The sequence below is a fragment of the Mustela erminea genome, chromosome 11 (assembly GCF_009829155.1).
Source record: "Mustela erminea isolate mMusErm1 chromosome 11, mMusErm1.Pri, whole genome shotgun sequence".
NCBI classification, from domain to species: Eukaryota; Metazoa; Chordata; class Mammalia; order Carnivora; family Mustelidae; genus Mustela; species Mustela erminea.
The window spans coordinates 10,230,321-10,249,067 of record NC_045624.1 but is presented as its reverse complement, the minus strand read 5'-3'; the positions used below and the strand labels follow the sequence as shown (position 1 = coordinate 10,249,067).

The 18,747-nt window shown below is 37.1% G+C and overlaps 1 protein-coding gene across 2 annotated transcripts in view; it reads right to left on the bottom strand.

Moving 5' to 3' along the window:
• The window catches only part of TPK1 (thiamin pyrophosphokinase 1), a 343,412-nt gene that overhangs the window by 256,436 nt on the left and 68,229 nt on the right, over positions 1-18,747 (bottom strand). For both annotated transcript variants that reach the window (XM_032305883.1, XM_032305882.1), the window contains exon 3: positions 7,847-7,918. In XM_032305883.1, coding sequence (XP_032161774.1) covers positions 7,847-7,918 — 72 coding nt within the window. The remainder of the gene's footprint in view (positions 1-7,846; positions 7,919-18,747) is intronic.

Here is an 18,747-nt window from a genome sequence, read left to right as displayed (position 1 = left end):
CAGATCTTTTCTGCCAGCCTTATTTACAGGGACCACAGCTTGTACATAACTGTTTTACTTAATGGACCAGAACGAAGTATGCAAATTGCTCATTGGATCTTTGGCTCAATGTTCACTTAAATGTGCTCAAAGCATAAGTTCTGCGAAACACTAAGCACAGAAAATGACACAAATGGTGTCAATTTGGTGCTTCAATAAACTGTGATAAGCTTAACTATTATAGGATTCTTAAGTCTAATGACAAAGCTACTTATTACTAGAACAGATGGATCTCAAATCATCCTAACTAAAATAAGAGTACCCTAAAGCCTACCATTTTCCCAGATAACGTATTTGTTAGGTCTTGGCCTCAATATACTCAAATGACAAAAATGTACATGCTATTCTACCTATCCAGGTAGTTGTAACCAGCTTATTCCTAAAAGCTAAATTCATGGTAACTAATTAGATTGCAAAGAAGCCTCACCAGAAGGTATCATGGTTTCATTTCCATCGAGATTCTGCCATTAGATGAATCAAACAACTCACATTGTTCAGTTCTACTAAACATGTTCAAAAGTAGAGTACTTCCTCCCAATACTGTTCCTCTTCTAGTAGCTTAAATAAGTGTTTTTCCCTAAGGTTTTCTCCTCTGGCACTCCACTCAGGTTGACTACACATACCAAGAATGTGGACCAGATTTTCTCTCAAACATCTGTCTCCTAGTGAGGTGGTAAAGAGCCCATTGCTTACACCCTCTTCCTTCTCTGCCTCCCACTGGCAGCTTCTTTCCTAAGACTCCAAGCAAGTTTTACTCTTGTAAAACTAAAAGCTCAGAGAGGCTCAGCTTTCCCCCAAAGACGAATACTACAGAAAAGTTCTAGTTATTTTTTAATCTATCATTGTACACAAACACTAACTGTGGAAATGTTTAACTCATCTATAGTCAATTAAATAAACTTGCAGATATAGCTGACTTTGAAACACCCTGTTACAAGAGAGAAGCCACTAAACAAAGTGGGACAAAGGCTTAATACACACAGAAACACTAGTACTTACCTAACACCTAACAGTATACAGGGTTTAAAACAGGACTCAGGTAAAAATAAATACTTCCTGATTCTGCAGGGCACAATGGACAATACAATGTGGGAGAAAATGTGAACTTCCCCATGTATTTCTGGTTGCTTCTCTGGCCTGTTCTTCAAGAAGTTTTTCACACTAAGTGGATTAGCTATATACTGAACTGAAACAGAGAAAAATCACCACAGAGAAACCTTCATTTCTCATTACAAATTGCTAGGAAGAGCTGTTGAACATGACAAGGTCTGCATTTCAGGGAAGGCCATCTAACTCCTGAGTACTTTGATCTACAGAACACAAAGAAAAGAAATTCAAGACGTTGCATTCAGCCCTGGAGAGCGATCCAGAGGGGATGTCTTCTAGGCTTTAAGTGGAAGTCCACCTAGTTCTAGTGTAGAACTAGAATCCGTCGGAACTTTTTTTTTACTTTGTTTCACTAAGGATACCTCACCACAAAGGCTGCCTCTCAGCCTCCTGGGCAAGGATCACCATCAATAAGCTGCTCATGCTCCTCTCACTACCACACAGCAGAATCACTCTAGTGAGGCTTAACATCAGGCAAAGAATGTGTGTGTGCGTGTGTGTATTACCTTAAACATGGAGCATGCATCAATAGCTCCATAAATACTTACGGTTTATGGGGCATAAACCATAATCAGCCATGCTCATCTGGAAGCCATCTTCTGGTCACATTACAAACTGACATACTAGGGACACCTGACTGGCTTAGTCAGCTAAGCGACCACCTCTTTCTTGGTTTTGGGTCAGGTTGTGATTTCAGGGTCATGGGATAGAGGCCAGCATGGAGCTCCACGCTGAGAACAGAGTCTGCTTAAAGACTCTCTCTACTCCAACCCGCCCCTCCCCTCTGTGTGTGCACACTCTCTTTCTCACTCTCTCAAGTAGATAAATCTTTGAAAAAAGAAAAAAACTGACCTATTAGGACACAGAACTAAATGGCATAAACAATAAAGAAATTCAACAGACACTTAAAATGCCTATTTTACCTGCCATGAAGCATAGAGAGTCACACGGCCTGGCACTCATCATTTCAGGGGCATTTTCCTATTTATTAGTAACATTTCATCTATTAACCTGATATTTAAAAATACTTATGAAAACCATTTCATAGGAAATAGTTAAAAAGGAAAAAATAAAAGCAAGAAACAATAAAGAGAATAGTAAGCAGTTATAAGGACTGATTTTTTTCATTACAAATTTGATGTTTTAAATTTGTACAATGAACACGTAGTTCTAAATTAAGGATGGAAATCTAGAGAAAAACAATCATTTATAATTCACAACAATAAAGTTAATATACAGATCTCACAACAAAATTATTTTAAGGAAGCTTTATGAGTATTATAATAAGACTATATGATGAATCTATTTAGACACTAATGTCAAAAGATAGGAGTACTGCTGAACTGCCTAATTTTCTATCCTTGTATTTAATAGAAGATGTATCCTACCATAATAACTTAATGAACAAAGACAATATAGTACAATGATACATTTGTTAGCACTTCAACCATCAAAAGCATAAAATCATTAAGGCAAAAAAAGGAATTCATTTGCACATAAGCTATGTGGAAAGAACGAGAGATTAATGAAAATATGAGTTCTAAGTCATTATACGAGGAAATACCAAATAAGCACCTGGGAGTCAGAGAGCAGAGGGGAAAAAAATGAACTGATTTTTTTCACAACCAAGGCTGAGGACCGAAGATGAATCAGAAGAGCGAATAAGAGACCCCACATGCATGCACCTGCTAATGGGCTCACCTCAGGGCAAGAGTATTTCCAGGATCTAGAAAGCACCAAAGACCAACACTGGTCTCCAGCAATTGCCAACATAACCTACAATCACTACCCTCAGGCTGGCCTCACAGGAGATAAGAGGAAACACCACAAGCAAAGCATTTTTTATCAATTTTCAAGGAGCTTATCCTCAAGGATGAATAAGGTGACATTTATAAGTAACAGAAAATCAATACAAATACTAAGATGATCTCTCTATGGAGGCTAGCTAAGGGAGACTTCCTTCGCAAGAGACAGCACTGGTGCTGGACTTTCAAGGATGAGAGAAAGTTTGCAAAATGAATAAATAAAAATCTATGTTATGCAAAAAGAAAGAAAATAACAAATGTCATTTTTTATCATATCAATCATTAAACACATAAGAAAAAATAGCTGTGACAGAGGAGGCCTGAGAGAGACAGAGAAAAAAAATGTAGTGTATGTAGAACCACTCTTTTTTTAAAAAGATGGACCAGAAGCCCTTCCAGAATCAGCTGTCAGAATAGAATTAAGGTGATTTCAAAATTGTAAGGTAATTAGCAGAAAATATGTTTCCCTGGAAATCCCTCTAACAGGGATAAAGTATACAAATAGATTTAATAAGATTAAAACAGTGATGGATACCAAGTTATATTAAAGCAAACCAATCAATTCAACCAATCTATCTAAAAATGGCATGTATTCATTTTCTCTTATTTTAAGGAGAATAATCACACTGGATACCAGAAATGAGGTAGAGGTCCCACTGAATAGAAAAATGAGGCTAGAAAAAAAAAGAAAAGAAAAGGAATCTTATATAAATTTGCTATTTTGGTTGAGCTTAACCTCAAATAAATAGGTATAAAGAAGCTTATTGAGTCCTAGAGTACACAATTTATAAAGGAAAGATACAACAAAACTACTACCAAAGCAAGGTGCCTCACAGCAGATTCCTACATCATTTAAAACTTAAGACTGATGGCAATACTACTTACTAGCATAAGATCAGTTAATTAGTAGAGCAAGTCAGGATTCTATTAAAAACTGATTTATGGAAGGTGTTTTTATTTGAAAAAGAAACCAAAAGGCATACAGACATGACCAAATTATAGTCAAAGTCAATCAAATATATGATAATTTCAGCTACTTAAGAAATAAGGATGAGCAAGTTCATTCTAAGGACTTGTGGCTCCAAGAGCCTCTGACCTGCATTCTTGAGGAAGCACCTGTGTCTGTGCTCCCTTATCTCAGCTGCAGCCACATCTAAGAACCAGCCATTAGATCCCCAGCTTTGGACCCAATGGCTGACCTAGAATGGCCTCAGCAAGCATCAGTTACAAATGAAACAGAAGGGAAAACACTGATGTCATAAAATCAAAGGCCTTGTTTCTATTTTTGATTCAGGTATGCTCTATGGGTGTCCTTTTAACCTCAAAGACCCACCCGATTTTATAACTTAAAGCCTCATCAGCAATGAACCCAAGTATAGGGCCTATACCCTGGCATGATCTGAAGGTTTGTTAGCTGAGAACTGAGAAAGAAAAAAGAAAAGAAAAGAAAAGAAAAGAAAAGAAAAGAAAAGAAAAGAAAAGAAAAGGCGGGCAAGTGAAGAAAACTAACTCCTCTTAGAGGAACAGTGTCACTGTGTACATAAGTACCTGGCATCACTGTAATCTGATTACTCATAATCTAATTTACCTGGTCACCATGTTCTATGGCTCAAATGGAAAAGACAGAGAAAAGCTGTGAACTCACATTAGAAATGAAAATACACTTTAATAAGACAAACTCCTAGGAATCTGATATATGGTCCATCTAAAACCTCATCCCAAGTAAGTGAATATCAGATTTCTTTTTAATGTAACTCAGATCTCTCTTACTACCTTTGGAGACCCTGACAAGTATGGTACCCGCAAGTGGAGAATAACTGAGCTACAAAAGAAATAAAAAGAATCCTTCAAACACAGACTTCCCTATTTTTCTTCACTTATCAGATATCTCAGGATGAGAAACACACTTATTGGAAGAGAAAGTCTGACTCAAAAAAAAAAAAAAGAAAGAAAAAAAGAAAAAGAAAAATTTAAGAAATCTGAGGGCAATATCCATTCACAAATGCCAATAACCTCTGGTAGTTACAGAAAAGTCCGACACTACCTACAGTTCTATCTGCCTTTTCATCTATCCGCCCATCTCTGTACTTATAGCTCCAGATTAAATCAAGTATACAAACTGCTGGGATAGGTGGGGATTAAAATGACCAAGACCTATAACCAAGAAAAACACTGAAACTTCATGAAGTATTAAAGAGAAAATACATTTTAAAAACATCTCTACATTTAATCTCCCTTGAATCCCTTTTTCAGTCATTTAAAATAAATTACATGTCATAAAAACATTGCAGGGCAAAATAAATAAACCTACAAAACAGTCTTTCCCCTTAAAGGAATCTCAGGAAATCCCTACTTGCCAGAAGTCCTTAGCATAGATGAAAGTTAAATTATTGATTTTATATAAAAGACGGACACTATGCAGCAGCCTCTAAATTTTGTCTTTGTTTTGATACAATAGTCTGGATTTCACCCCTTGATTTCTGTTCTTCACAAATCCTCAGACTTGCTACAGAACGTTACAGAAAAAGTCATGCATACAAGACAGAGTAGCGGGCAAGCCTGCTCCCAGCCCTTAAGTGCTGAAATCCCAAACTGCCACACTGCCTTCCGTCCCAGGCCCTCAAAGCTGCCCTATATTTTTTCTAGGCCTCTCTCTTCTGTTAACATCAGCAGCTCAAGCTCCAAGTCTCCCTGTATTTCTTTTTTACTTTTATTTGTTTGGTATTTGTTTTTGTTTTCTCTTTTCAAATTTTTATTTAAATTCTAGCTAGTTAACATACAGTACCATATTGGTTTCAGGAGTAGAATTCAGTGATTCATACAACACCCAGGGCTTATCATAACAAGTGTCCTCCTTAGTACCCAGTTGCTTTAAAAGATCTATTTTAGAGGGACAGTGTGCATGCATACATACGAGGGGAGGGCCAGAGGGAGAAAGAGAGAGAATCTCAAGCAGACTCCCGCTGAGTGAGGAGCCCCACGCAACCCTGAGATCATGGCCCAAGTCAAAGCCAACAAACAGTTGGGTACTCAACCGAGTGAGCCACTCACTCACCCAGTACCTTTTTTTTTTTTTTTTTTTAAGTTTTATTTGGAAGAAGAGGAACACAAAACAGGACACTACAAACAAAAAAATCATGGCTTCTGTTGTGAGAATCACAAAAACCCTATTCTACCTTTCCTCAGTACTTATGAACAGATCCACTTTTTGTAATGGTTAATTGCTCCAGAGAGGCAAGAATCATCCTAGACATATATAGAAAAGTGTATTTCAATAATCTAAAGAAAAGTTATTTTGGAAATGAGCATTATCTAACCACTGTAGTCCATGTCACATTAGATATCTTTAGTTCTCTCCATGTATACAGACTGACCCAGCATTCATTTTTCATGCAAATCAACTAAATAGTTGGTGTATGTCAGGCATGAAACTTTTTCTAATCCAATTCACTGCAGGAAACTAATGTCATCAGAAGCGTCAGTCAGCTCAAAAATCTAGACCGTTTCACACACGAACAAAACAGGATCCTCCACCCTCCAAAATGAGACTTCCTAGATGTAGTTTTCCCTACCCAAGGTTTCCAGCAGTTCCTATTAATGATTATTTTGTCTATTTTAAGGAAGTGCAATAAAATACAACTGCTCACGCTTTCCTAAAAATGTGAGAAAACCAGGTAAGTTCAGATCAAAAGAATGTGCTTGATCAGTTCACTTTGGTATTTATTAGCAATATGAACCAAATTAAATTCATTCTTTCACTGGTTGTAATTACTAAGCAATTACGTGCCAGACATAGCACTAGGCACTGACATGACAACATAAAGACCTTTCTGATGGCACCTGAATAACCACCTAATTATAAGCAAGTGAGAGGTTCTAGGAAAGTGAAGTTACTGGTTAAATAGCCTTCCAACCTTTAGTGCAATAATAATGTGACATTTTCAGCTGGCTAACATAAAGATAGCTAAATTTAGAATAAAGTGTTTTCATGGTAATCACATAAAACAAGAAAAATTCATTATACAAAATCATTCATAATGATCTATTCCCTCTCTTATCACAACTATCCCTGTCCACATATGTGAGCTTACTGACATGACAGGTGTGGATTCTAGGACACACAGCCTTGATGCTGAAGATACAAAAGAATTCTGCAATAGGAGATTCATCTAGAATACACATCGATACATCAAAAATCATATTCTTCTGCCGATCTAGTTTGGCTCAAAATTTACATTGCTAACCTTAGCAGAAGAATCCCTTTGAAAAAAGCTCAAGATTTCATGGAAAAGCAGAGGTTCAAAACAGTAAATGATATTTAATACTATTTTCTCACCTAGAGCTAATGCTATAAAAAAAATCAAAGAATAATGTAAAAAATAGTTAATAAAGTCTGTTTCTTATAGGAAAACTCAGAGAAGTATTAATTCTGCAAAACTCCTGCACGTTTATATTTTTCAGCATCCCTTGAGATCCTAATATACTATTAGTCTTTTTTCTTCTCTTTCTTTCTTTTTTTTTCCCTGCAAAAGGGGTCACCCAGCAGATATCTTATTGCTGAATGCTGGGATGAGCTAGCCTTGAGGATGCTTTTTACCGTTGCTGGTGCCAAAACGATTTACACTTAACAAACATTTGGTGAGCATTCAGGATTAACATCCACATAATATATGAAATATAGGTGGTGATGCTACATTGTCATTCTGTCCTTGGGGGTACATCCTGGGGAAACTCCCCATAGACACTACTAACAGAACAGATCCATTCTTAGTAATTATATCACTTAGTTATAAGTTCCACTTTTTGATATTGTAGTTAGATTCTGGAATATTTAATAGTCACGTTAGTCCTAAACAGATTAAGAAAGTAGAGATATAGATGCTAATTAAGATTACCTTTGCTCCAAAGACGACGAACACATTTGTCCAGAGGCTGATTCAGAACCACAAGGCAGTATTTCAACTTCCCTACGGAAATAAAAGAAGTTAAATAAGTAGGTGAACAGAGTCCTCTGTTCCCCTCATTTGAGTCTGGAATCACACTCTACTAATCCAGATCTTCAATCTCCACAGAGCTAAATTTCAACCACAGCTAATTTCTCCTATTTTAATTTTAAAAGACACAATAGTTTAACCAGATCGACTTTATTCAATGTGTCTATCCAACATTATCATACTGCTGCAGAATTGATTATAAAAACAATTTATCAGGGCGCCTGGGTGACTCAGTCGTTAAGCATCTGCTTTCGGCTCAGGTCATGATCCTGGGTCCTGGGATCGAGCACCACGTGGGGCTCTCTGATCAGTGGGAAGCCTGCTTCTCCCTCTCCCACTGCCCCTGCTTGTGTTCCCCTCTCGCTGTCAAATGAATAAATAAAAATCTTTAAAAAAATAAGAAAGTGGTTTGTAATAAAAAAAAATTATCATAAAAACAATTGGGTCAGCTTCTTTTTGCAGGGGATGAGGAGCAAAAATGGTCTTAAAATGAATTGTCATCGTTATGGGACATCCGTCCCTTCGACACAACCAGTCTTCTGTCCTGCTAGTCCAAGATCATCCTGACATTATTAACCCAGTAGTGGGGCCGGGAGGGCACGTTTTCACACTCATTTATTCATTTTCTCTCTCCTACCCGGTCTCTCTCTCCCCCTTACCCCATACAAAACTTTGTGTATGCACAGAATCCCACTAGCTCTTTTCATGACTCTTTCACTCCAAGTTTTTAGATGATACTCAAGAGACGGAGACACTCAAAAGACAGAAAAGTTACTTCTCCCAACAGTCATTCCAAGCCCTAAAATGTACTAAAAATAGTGCAATGTAAAATGCAATCAGGCTGTTGAAAACCTGTCATTCAGCTCAGTCCAAGCATTCCAAGAGAAATATTTGTTTGGTGATAAGAAAAATTAATTTTTTAAGCGATCTCAGTGTTAGAAATGGAACAAGATAAGGAAATGAAAAGGGGACACCATCATCCACAGCACGCATTCTTTAAGGGTGGATTATAAAGCAGTCACTTAGAGTACAAAGAAGAATAAGATTACAGAGTATCTGTGAGGTAAAACATTCATAATAAAGAGGATTTATTCTACAGTACAATATGACACAAGCATTTGAAAAGGACCAGGTAATACACAGATGAGTATGGTGGGAATTCAAAGCCCAGAAAGTCAATAAGGTCTGGTGTCACCCTAGAAACCTTTGTGAAATGCAATCCCTGAACTTGATCTTAACAGGAAAACTTAAAAAAAAAAAAAAAAGAAGAAGAAGAAGAAGAAGAAGAAGTTGGAAAGAATAAAGGAAGGGGCATTCCAGACAAGGAAAACACCACAGAGGAAACGGCTATCCGTTACCATTAGGGTAACCACCACGCAGTTTCAGAAGCAATGCCCTACTGACAGGAACCCAAGGCAAGAACCAGCATCCCAGATTTCAGACGAAGTATTGCTTAAATAGAGGCGTTTGAGGCTCCCAGGAAGTATTTAAAGGGGATGCAGAAACGAGAACTAAAAGCAATTTATGTCTATTTCGTAACCATGCATTCAGAAATAATTGCTAAGGTCAAAGAGCAGCCTAGCACCTGAGATCCTGCAAAGTGCAGGGACAAAAGAATAAAGGAGGAAAGCAACATCGTACTGTTCGGCTCACCGGTCACCACTACAGAGCTGAAGCACATCAACAAAGGAATTGCAGAAGGAAAAGCCAGAAAGGTAAAAGAACAAAGACCGTATTTCCCAGAATGCGCCATCAATAACACAGCATGCTCTTAGAGATGTCACAGAGACTAAACAACCAGAAAAGGCCAATGAGAAGGGGGAAATCTCAAAGCAAAATCTGAAAAGTCAGAGAGAGCCTCAACTGAGGGAAGAGAACAAGGCATTAGTAAACCAGGAGGAGAGGTGCCTCTTCTTAAAAAATAAAAAGTCAGCTATGAGAAACGAAGAGGAAATGGCAGCAAAGTCGAGAGAAGATTCTTTAAATACAGAAACAATCTTCTACTCCGAAGAGAAGAGGGAGAGAGGCTGGGATTCATTCATTCGTTTAGCAGGCATTTATAGAGCATAAAACACTCCTGTTCGGGCACCACTGAGCTTGCAGCCCTCCTCAGACTTATGTCCCGGGGATGAAAACCAGCACCAACTAAGACTGAGGTACATGAAGACATGGAGAGACACGGAGAACCGAGGCAGAGGCGGAGTATAGTTCATTTATTTGTAAAATCAAAACCAAAGTGAGAGTACGAAATTAGAGTACAATGTGAACCGTTTTAAGACGATCACTGTAAGAAGTGGATTACAGAAGATGACAGTTCATAATTTTAAAACTACAGATTCATTTGGAGTTCACTAGCAATTAGAGGACATCAGGTCCATCTCTGATTCAGGACTTTCCCACCACTTCTGGAAAGGGCAAGCAGGAGTAGGCATGAACAAGACAGTGATGGCAGGAGGCATGAGAACTGGCAAAATCACTGAGAGATAAAGGGAATCCAGGATGCTCCTTCAGACAGCATCACTGTGAATGAGTGACTGTGGCAGAGGCCAGTAACTGCCACAGGAAACCTTCTCTTCTTTAACAACAGAATCCTGGGGGGCTGGGGGGGTCATTTTGCTTCATTTTTGGTTTTTACTTTGTTTTGCTTTCTGCTTTTTGTTTTACTAGGCACATTATTCTCCAGGTGAAAAACCATATCCCCCAGACTCCTTTGTAGCAAAATGTAGTTTTAAGATTAAGTCTGGCCAAGGAGACATATATCAGACCTTTAAAAGTTACTTTTAGGGAGTCTCCTTAAAATGGAAGGGGCTCCATCCTCTCCTTATCTTGCTCCTTCCTGCCGCCTGGATCAAGGATTGAGGAGTTGCTCAATAAAATTTTAGCAGCCACCCAGGACCATCAAAACAAGAGCAACAGCCGGAAGGAGCCGGGGTACCCCAGGACACCAGGAAGCAAACCTTCCATCCCACATACACTTCACTGCCTGCTTACAGACTTCTTTCACGTGAAGAAAACTAAACTTCCATTTTACGTCACTATTATTTGGGGTTTCCCTATCCTATAGAGGGAAACTAAATTTTAATTACTGCAATGACCAGGCTGTGCTGAGACAATCAAGATAGGAATTAGAAGAGAATTTTAAAGAGGAACAGGCATGCATCAAAATGTAGGAAGGAAAACTTTTGCCCATTCAGTCATTCAACATGGATGGAACATCACCGTTAAGAAATTCATAGCCTGGGGGGTGCTTGGGTGGCTCAGTCAGTTAAGGGTCCCACTCTTGATTTTGGCTCAGGTCATGATCTCAGGATGGTGATATTCAACCCTCCCCCCTCCAACCCACTGTGGGACTCCTTGCTGGGGAGAAGGGCGTCTGCTTGAGATTCAGTCCTCCTCCCCCTCTACCCCCAACTTGCCTCTCTAATAAATCTTTTTTGTTAAAAAGTCACAACCTGACACATAATAAGGACTCAAGAGGATGTTAATGACAGGAAGTCAGTAATCTGGATAAACCAAATGTCCTTTAACATTTGACAAGGCCTGTACCGCTAAAAAAAGGTATTCAACAATATGATCTGTATATGAATGAATGAAACTACCTTCTGTCACAGATTTTTTGGTATGTAAACTCAGCATTTTTGTGGCTCAAAGAGCAGTATGATTAAAGGGAAAGATTTTATTCTCCACACTACTGCTCCTCTAAACCAGTACTTTCACTAAGGTGTTATCTTGTGAAGACATTTTTGAAAAGAATGATGCAGTATGAAAACGTATAGTACAGTTTTGATTTGCATTTCCCTGATTATTGACATTCAACATCTTTTCATGTACCCGTTGGCCATGCATGTGTCTTCTTTTGAAAAGGTCTATTCAGGGGCACCTGGCTGGCTCAGTTGGTAGAATACAGTGACTCTTGTCTCAGGAGTCTAAGTTTTAGCTCCCTGTTGGGTATAGAGGTTACTTTAAAAATAAACTCTAGGGCGCCTGGGTGGCTCAGTGGGTTAAGCCGCTGCCTTCGGCTCAGGTCATGATCTCAGGGTCCTGGGATCGAGTCCCACATCGGGCTCTCTGCTCAGCAGGGAGCCTGCTTCCATCTCTCTCTCTCTCTCTGCCTGCCTCTCCATCTACTTGTGATCTCTCTCTATCAAATAAATAAATAAAATCTTTAAAAAATAAATAAATAAATAAATAAACTCTAAAAGAAAAAAAAAATAGAAGAAGGTCTTCTGCCCATTTCTTCATTGGATTTTATTTTTTTAAGCTATTGAATTGTACAAATTCTTTATATATTTTGATTGGTCTCTTATCAAATACATGATTTGCAATTGCTTTCTCCCATTCAGTAGCTTGTCTTTTCACTTTGGTGATGTAATCCTTTGCTGCACTGAAACTTTCCAGACTGATCTCCCAACTCATGCTTCTGGTATCAGATTCAAAAATCATCACCAAGACCTACGTCAAGGAGTTTACTGCCCAAGTTTTCTTCTAGGAGTTTCATGGTTTCAGGGCTTATGTTCAAGTCTCTAATCTATTTTGAGTTTATTTTTTGTGTATGGTGTATGATAAGTCATCAAGTTTTATTGTTTTGTTTATGGATGTCCAATTTTCCCAACACCATTTATTAAAGAGACTGTCTTTTCCCCATGTGTATATTCATGGCTCCTTTGTCATCAATTAATGACCAGGTATGTATGGATTTATTTTTGAGTTCCCGAGTATGTTTTGTTGACTTATGTGTCTGTTTTTATGCCAATACAATACTGTTTTCATTACCATAGCTCTATAATATATTTTGAAATCAGAGCTTGTGATGCATCCAGTCTTTGTTCTTTATCAAGATTGCTTTGGCTATGTGGGGTCTTTTGTGCTTCTGCAAAATTTAGGATTGTCTGTTCTATTCTGTGAAAAACACCTTCCCCCTTTGGAATTTTGATAGGGATTGAATTAAATCTGTATATTCCTTTGAATAGTATGGACATTTTAACAATATTAACTCTTCTAGTCCATAAGCATGGAGTATCTTTTCATTTATTTGTCTTTTTTAATTTCTTTCATCAATGTCTTATAGTTCTCAATATATAGATCTTTTACTTTCTTGGTTAAATTTATTCCTAGGTACTTTATTCTTTTTAATGAAATTGTGAGAGATTATTCTCTGAATTTCTGATAGTTCATTATTAGTGTATTTAAATGAAACAATTTTTGTGTACTGATTTTTTATCCTGCAACTTTACTAAATTCATTTATTAGTCCTAACAGTTTTTTGGTGGAGTCTTTATGGTTTTCTATATATAATATCATGTCGTTTGCAAATTTTGACAATTTTACTTCTTCCTTTCCAACTTGGAAGCCTTTGTTTCTTTTTCAAGAAGCTTAACTGCTGTGTCTAGAACTTTTAATATTATATTGAATGTTAAGTGTCAATAATGGGCACCCTTGTCTCGTTCCTGACCTTAGAGGAAAAGGTTTCAGCTTTTCACAGTTGAGGGTGGTGTTACTTGTCTACTGCCTTTAATACGCTGAAGTAAGTTTCCTTCATACCCACTTTGAGTTTTTATATAAATGGATGTTAAATTTTATCAAATCATTTTTCTTCATCTTTTTGAGATGTTCTTGGGATTTTTATCCTTCATTTTGTTAATATGGTGTGTCGTATTGACCGACCTATGGATGAACCACCCTTGTATTTCTGGAATAAATCCCACTTGATCACGTGTATGATCCTTCAATATATGGTTGAATTCAATGTACTAATATTTTATTGAGGATCTATGTTTGTTTATTAGGGTTATTTAGCCTGTAATATTCCTTTCTTGTGGCATCCTTTTGTTTTTGGTATTAGGGTAATGCTGGCCTTGTAAAATGATTTTGGGAGAATTCCCTCCTCTTCGATTTTCACTAAGATTTTTAGAAGGACTGATATTAACTTTCTTTGATTGTTTTGGTAGAACTTAACCTGTGAAGCCATTCTGGTCCTGGACTTTTGTTTGCTGGGAGGTTTTTGATTACTAAGTCAGTCTTCTTACTAGTAATTGATTGGTTCACATTTTGTATTTCATCATTACCCAATCTTGGTAGGTTTTATGTTTCTAGGAATTTACCTATTCTTTTAGGTTGTTCAATTTGTTGGAATATATTAGTCTCTTATCCTTTGTATATCCTGTGTGTTTCTGTGGTATCAGCTGTAACATCTTCTCTTTCATTTCTGATTTTATTTGAATCCTTTTTTTCCCTTGGTGAGTCTATCTAAAGGCTTATCGATTGTGTTTATCTTTTCAAAGAATGAGCTCTTTCATTTATCTTTTCTGTTGTCTTTTTAGTCTCTATTTCATTTATTTCTGTTCTAGGCTTTAATTCCTTCCTTCTGCTAACCTTGGGTTTCATTTTTTCCTTTTTCTAGTTTTTTGAGGTGTAATTAGGTTGAGACTTTGTTTCTTGAGGTTGGCATTTCATCATTATGAACTTCCCTCTGTGAACTCCTTTTCCCACATAGATTTTGGTATGTTACATTTCCATTTTCAAATGTCTCAAGGTGTTTCCCTTTTGATTTCTTTGCCTCACTGGTTGTTCAGCAGCATGTAAATCTCTATACATTTGTGAATTTTTCAGATTTCTTCATGTAATTAATTTCTCATTTGATACCACTGTGGTCAGAAAAGCAACTTGATATAATTTCAGGCATTTTAAATTTATTAAGGCTGGTTTTATGACCTAACACATGAATTATCTTGGAAAATGTTCCATATATATTTGAGGAAAATGTGTATTCTGTTGCTTTTCCATAAAACATGCTACACATATATGTTAACTACAGCTAACATGTCCTTCGAAGCCAGTGTTCCCTTACTGATTTTCTGCTGGATGATCTATCCATTGATATAAGTAAGGTACTAAATTCCACAGCTTTTATTGTATTGCTGTCTGTGTCTAACTTTGGTTCTGTTAATATACATACAGAGGTAGAGCCTATGCACATCTCTAAATCAATGATTTAAAAAATGCAGTCTTATAGCTCAGGTGTAAAAGTTTTGTTTTTGTTTTGTTTTCATTGAAAAAGAAACTAAGACTTAATGATATTTAACATGTAGAAGAGCACACTAGCGCCTCACCTGTCCCTGCAGGAAAGGATCATGAATTATCTATTATAAATGAAATTCCCTAACGAAAAAGTGTTAGCTCCACACAAAGGCATAAGCAGTGCACTTACTTCTCTCTCAATATATTATGAATGATGCACTCTACCTGTGCCCAATAAAGTAAAACGACACATTTTTACATGAACTCATCTTCACAAATCGCTGAGTAGCTCAAAAATATTCTTCAACACATACTGAAGATAATATGAATTTCACAAAGGCATAATTGTACATGAAAATGACAGAACTAATCACTCCTACTTCCTAAAACTAGCTCTTAAGCTTCAAATACAATCTTACCAGTTTAGGGAGGCCCCGGTGGGGGAAGGGAGGGAGGGAGGGAAAAGGGGAAACAGGGAAAGAATGACAGGAAAAGGAAGGAGAGAAAGAAAAGAGGATGATGGTAGGATACAAACTTTGGATTTACATCAATTATCATAAATGAATTCATCTACCTTTAAGTATACAGAGAAGTAGTTACCAAGCTGATGTGTACCAGCATCACAGATTTTTTTTTAAAAAAGCTAATCTCCTTCCCTAGAAATTCTGATTCAACATGCTGGCAGTTGGGCCTGTACAACATGATTTTTTCAGAATCACCGTAACAGAGTCTAACAAATACTCAAAGTTGAGAACCATTTGTATGGTGCCTTGAAAAATTAACAAATGGTAGTAGAAAGCCATCATTAATAGCACAATTTTTTTTTTTTAAGAAGGCTCCATGCTAGAAAAATATGGGATTTAACTCATGACACTGAGATCAAGACCTGAGCTGAGATCAAGAGTTGGACACTAAAATGGCAGCCTCCCAGGTGCCCCAATAGCATCATTATTTTAAAACTTTTTATTTCATAGTTATCATACCTTTAATTGCTGTTTTCTGAAATTTTTCATTTCAGATATTGTTTATATCACAACAGTTATTTGCAACTTATTCAAATACAAATTGGTTTCTTCTTTAACCACTATGGTATGAGATCAAAAGAATTGAAGACCAGAATCCTAAATAAAAATACACTGAAATAAAACACAATGTGCAATGGATAAAATTAGCAAAATTTATTAGCAAGTTAGCAACTGTTTAATGATCGATCTCGGTTTTTAAAAACTTACTGGAATCAGATCAAATTGATTATTAGACAAAACACATGCCAGTCATTATATGTAACAGCTATGTTTCACAAGACTAAGGACCACTACTACAAATCCCATCCCTAAAAGTATTTCAGTTAAACAACAGAAACTCTAGGGGTGCCTGGGTGGCTCTGTTGTTGGGTGTCTGCCTTCAGCTCAGGTCATGATCCCAGGGTCTTGGGATCGAGTCCCGCATCGGGCTCCCTGCTCCGCATGAAGCCTGCTTTTCCCTCTCCCACTCCCTCTGCTTGCCTTCTCTCTCTCGCTGTGTCTCTATCAAATAGTTAATTTAAAAAATATATATATATATTTTTTTTTTTTAAACAATAAAGACTCTAGGTACTGAATTTCATTTTCACATTGTACAAACTTCTATATTTAAGAGCAAGATTTTTTTTTCAAGTGTCCACAGGGAAATCAAAACTGTCAAGCCAATTTGTTGAGGAAATAAATTGCTTGTGGAAAAAGCAGAACTATTAATAAAAGCTCTGAGCAAATATTTCATAGCAGTCTATTAAATTCATCGAATTAGCAATAGACTAAACACCAGTAAGTCATGTATAAGAAGCTGCTTCCAAGAAAGTAAAGAGTAGACATAAACAGATACTTCCTGAGAAATCCCTTGCTCTACCCACCAAGAGTGACCAGTCAATATACCCCAGTTGCACTAGCATAATAATAAATTGGGCCCCCTTCCATAAGCAAAGGGCCCTGGTTGAAGAGTTAAGTTAGATGGTCTTTCTGCCATCTACCTTCACTTCTACCCCATCTCTTTGTTTCAGTCTTCAGCAAAACTCACTTCAATAAGGTTTTCATCCCACCACCTCCTGGAAATAACTATTGTCTCAGTCATCAGTGACTTTCCATTCTAAAATTCAACAACTAAATACAGTTATCCCATTGTGTATATACATACAATAACTCTTTATCCATTCATCCATCAACAGACACTAAGTTACTTCTTGGGTATTATAAATAATGTTCGAACAAACATGGAGGTGTTTATGTTTTTCTGAATTAGTATTTTTGTTTTTGAATAAATACCCAGGAATTACTGGGTCAGATGGCAGTTCTATTCTTAATTTTGTGAGGAACCTCCATACAACTTTCAATAGTGGCTGCACCAATGTATATTGCCAACAAGAGTACACGAGGGTTTCCTTTTCTCCATATGACTTGCAGTTGTTCTCTCCCACTCAGTAGGCTGTCTTTTCATTTTGGTGATGCTATTAATTCTAAGAGACTGATGTCCCAACTAATGCTTTGGTATCAGATTAAAAATAAAAAAAAAATCATCACCAAGACCAATGTCAAGGAGCTTACTGCCTAGGTTTTCTTCAGGAGTTTTATGGTTTCAGGTCTTACATTTAATCTAATCCGTTCTGAGTTTATTTTTTGTATATGGTGTAAGATAGTGGCCCCTTTTCATTCTTTTGCAGGTGGCTGTACAATTTTTCCCAACACTATTTATTGAAGAGACTGTCTGTCTCCCATTTTATATTTACGGCTTGTCATGAATTAATTGACTACATAAGCATAGGTTTATTTCTGGGTTCCTTATTCTTCCCATTGACCCTTGTGTCTGGTTTTATGCTAATACAATATCATTTTGATTACTAAAGCTTTCTAATATAATTTGAAATCAGGGAATGTGATCTCTTGAGCTTTTTTTTTTTTTTTTTTAAAGATTTTATTTATTTATTTGACAGACAGAGATCACAAGTAGGCAGAGAGGCAGGCAGAGAGAGAGAGAGAGAGGGAAGCAGGCTTCCTGCGGAGCAGAGAGCCCGATGCGGGGCTCGATCCCAGGACCCTGAGATCATGACCCGAGCCGAAGGCAGCAGCCCAAACCACTGAGCCACCCAGGCACCCCGAGCTTTTTCTTTCTTAAGATGACTTTCACTATTCAGGGTCTTCCCCGGTTCCATATAAGTTTTGGTTTGTTCTTTCTATTTCTGTGAAAAATGCCACTGGAATTTTGATAGGAATGATTGCATTAAATTTGTATGTTCTCCTGGGTAGTACAGGAATTTTAACAATATTAATTCTTCTAACCCATAAACATGGAGCATCCTTCCATCCATTCATGTCTTCTCCACTTTCTTTCATCACAGTGCTATAGTTTTCAGTGCACATGTCTTTTACCTCCTTGGTTAAATTTATTCCTGGGCATTTTATTCCTCTTGATACAATTGTAAATGGAGCTATTTTAATATCTCTGATAGTTCATTATTAGGGGGAAAACAGATTTTTGTGTATTGATTTTGTATCTTACAAAATTTATTGAATTTATTAATTCTAACAGTTTTTTGATGGAGTGTTTAGGCTTTTATATACGTAACATGTCATTTGGAAATTGTGACAGTTTTACAGTGGCCTTCCCAATTTGGATGCCTTTTATATATTTTTCTTGCCTAATTGCTCTGGCCAGCACTCCAATACCAAGAATAAATGGTATCTTGATAATTATAAATTAAGAAAAATCTGAAACAACTGGAAATGCTCTGCAGAAATGCAACTAAAGAAACTGGA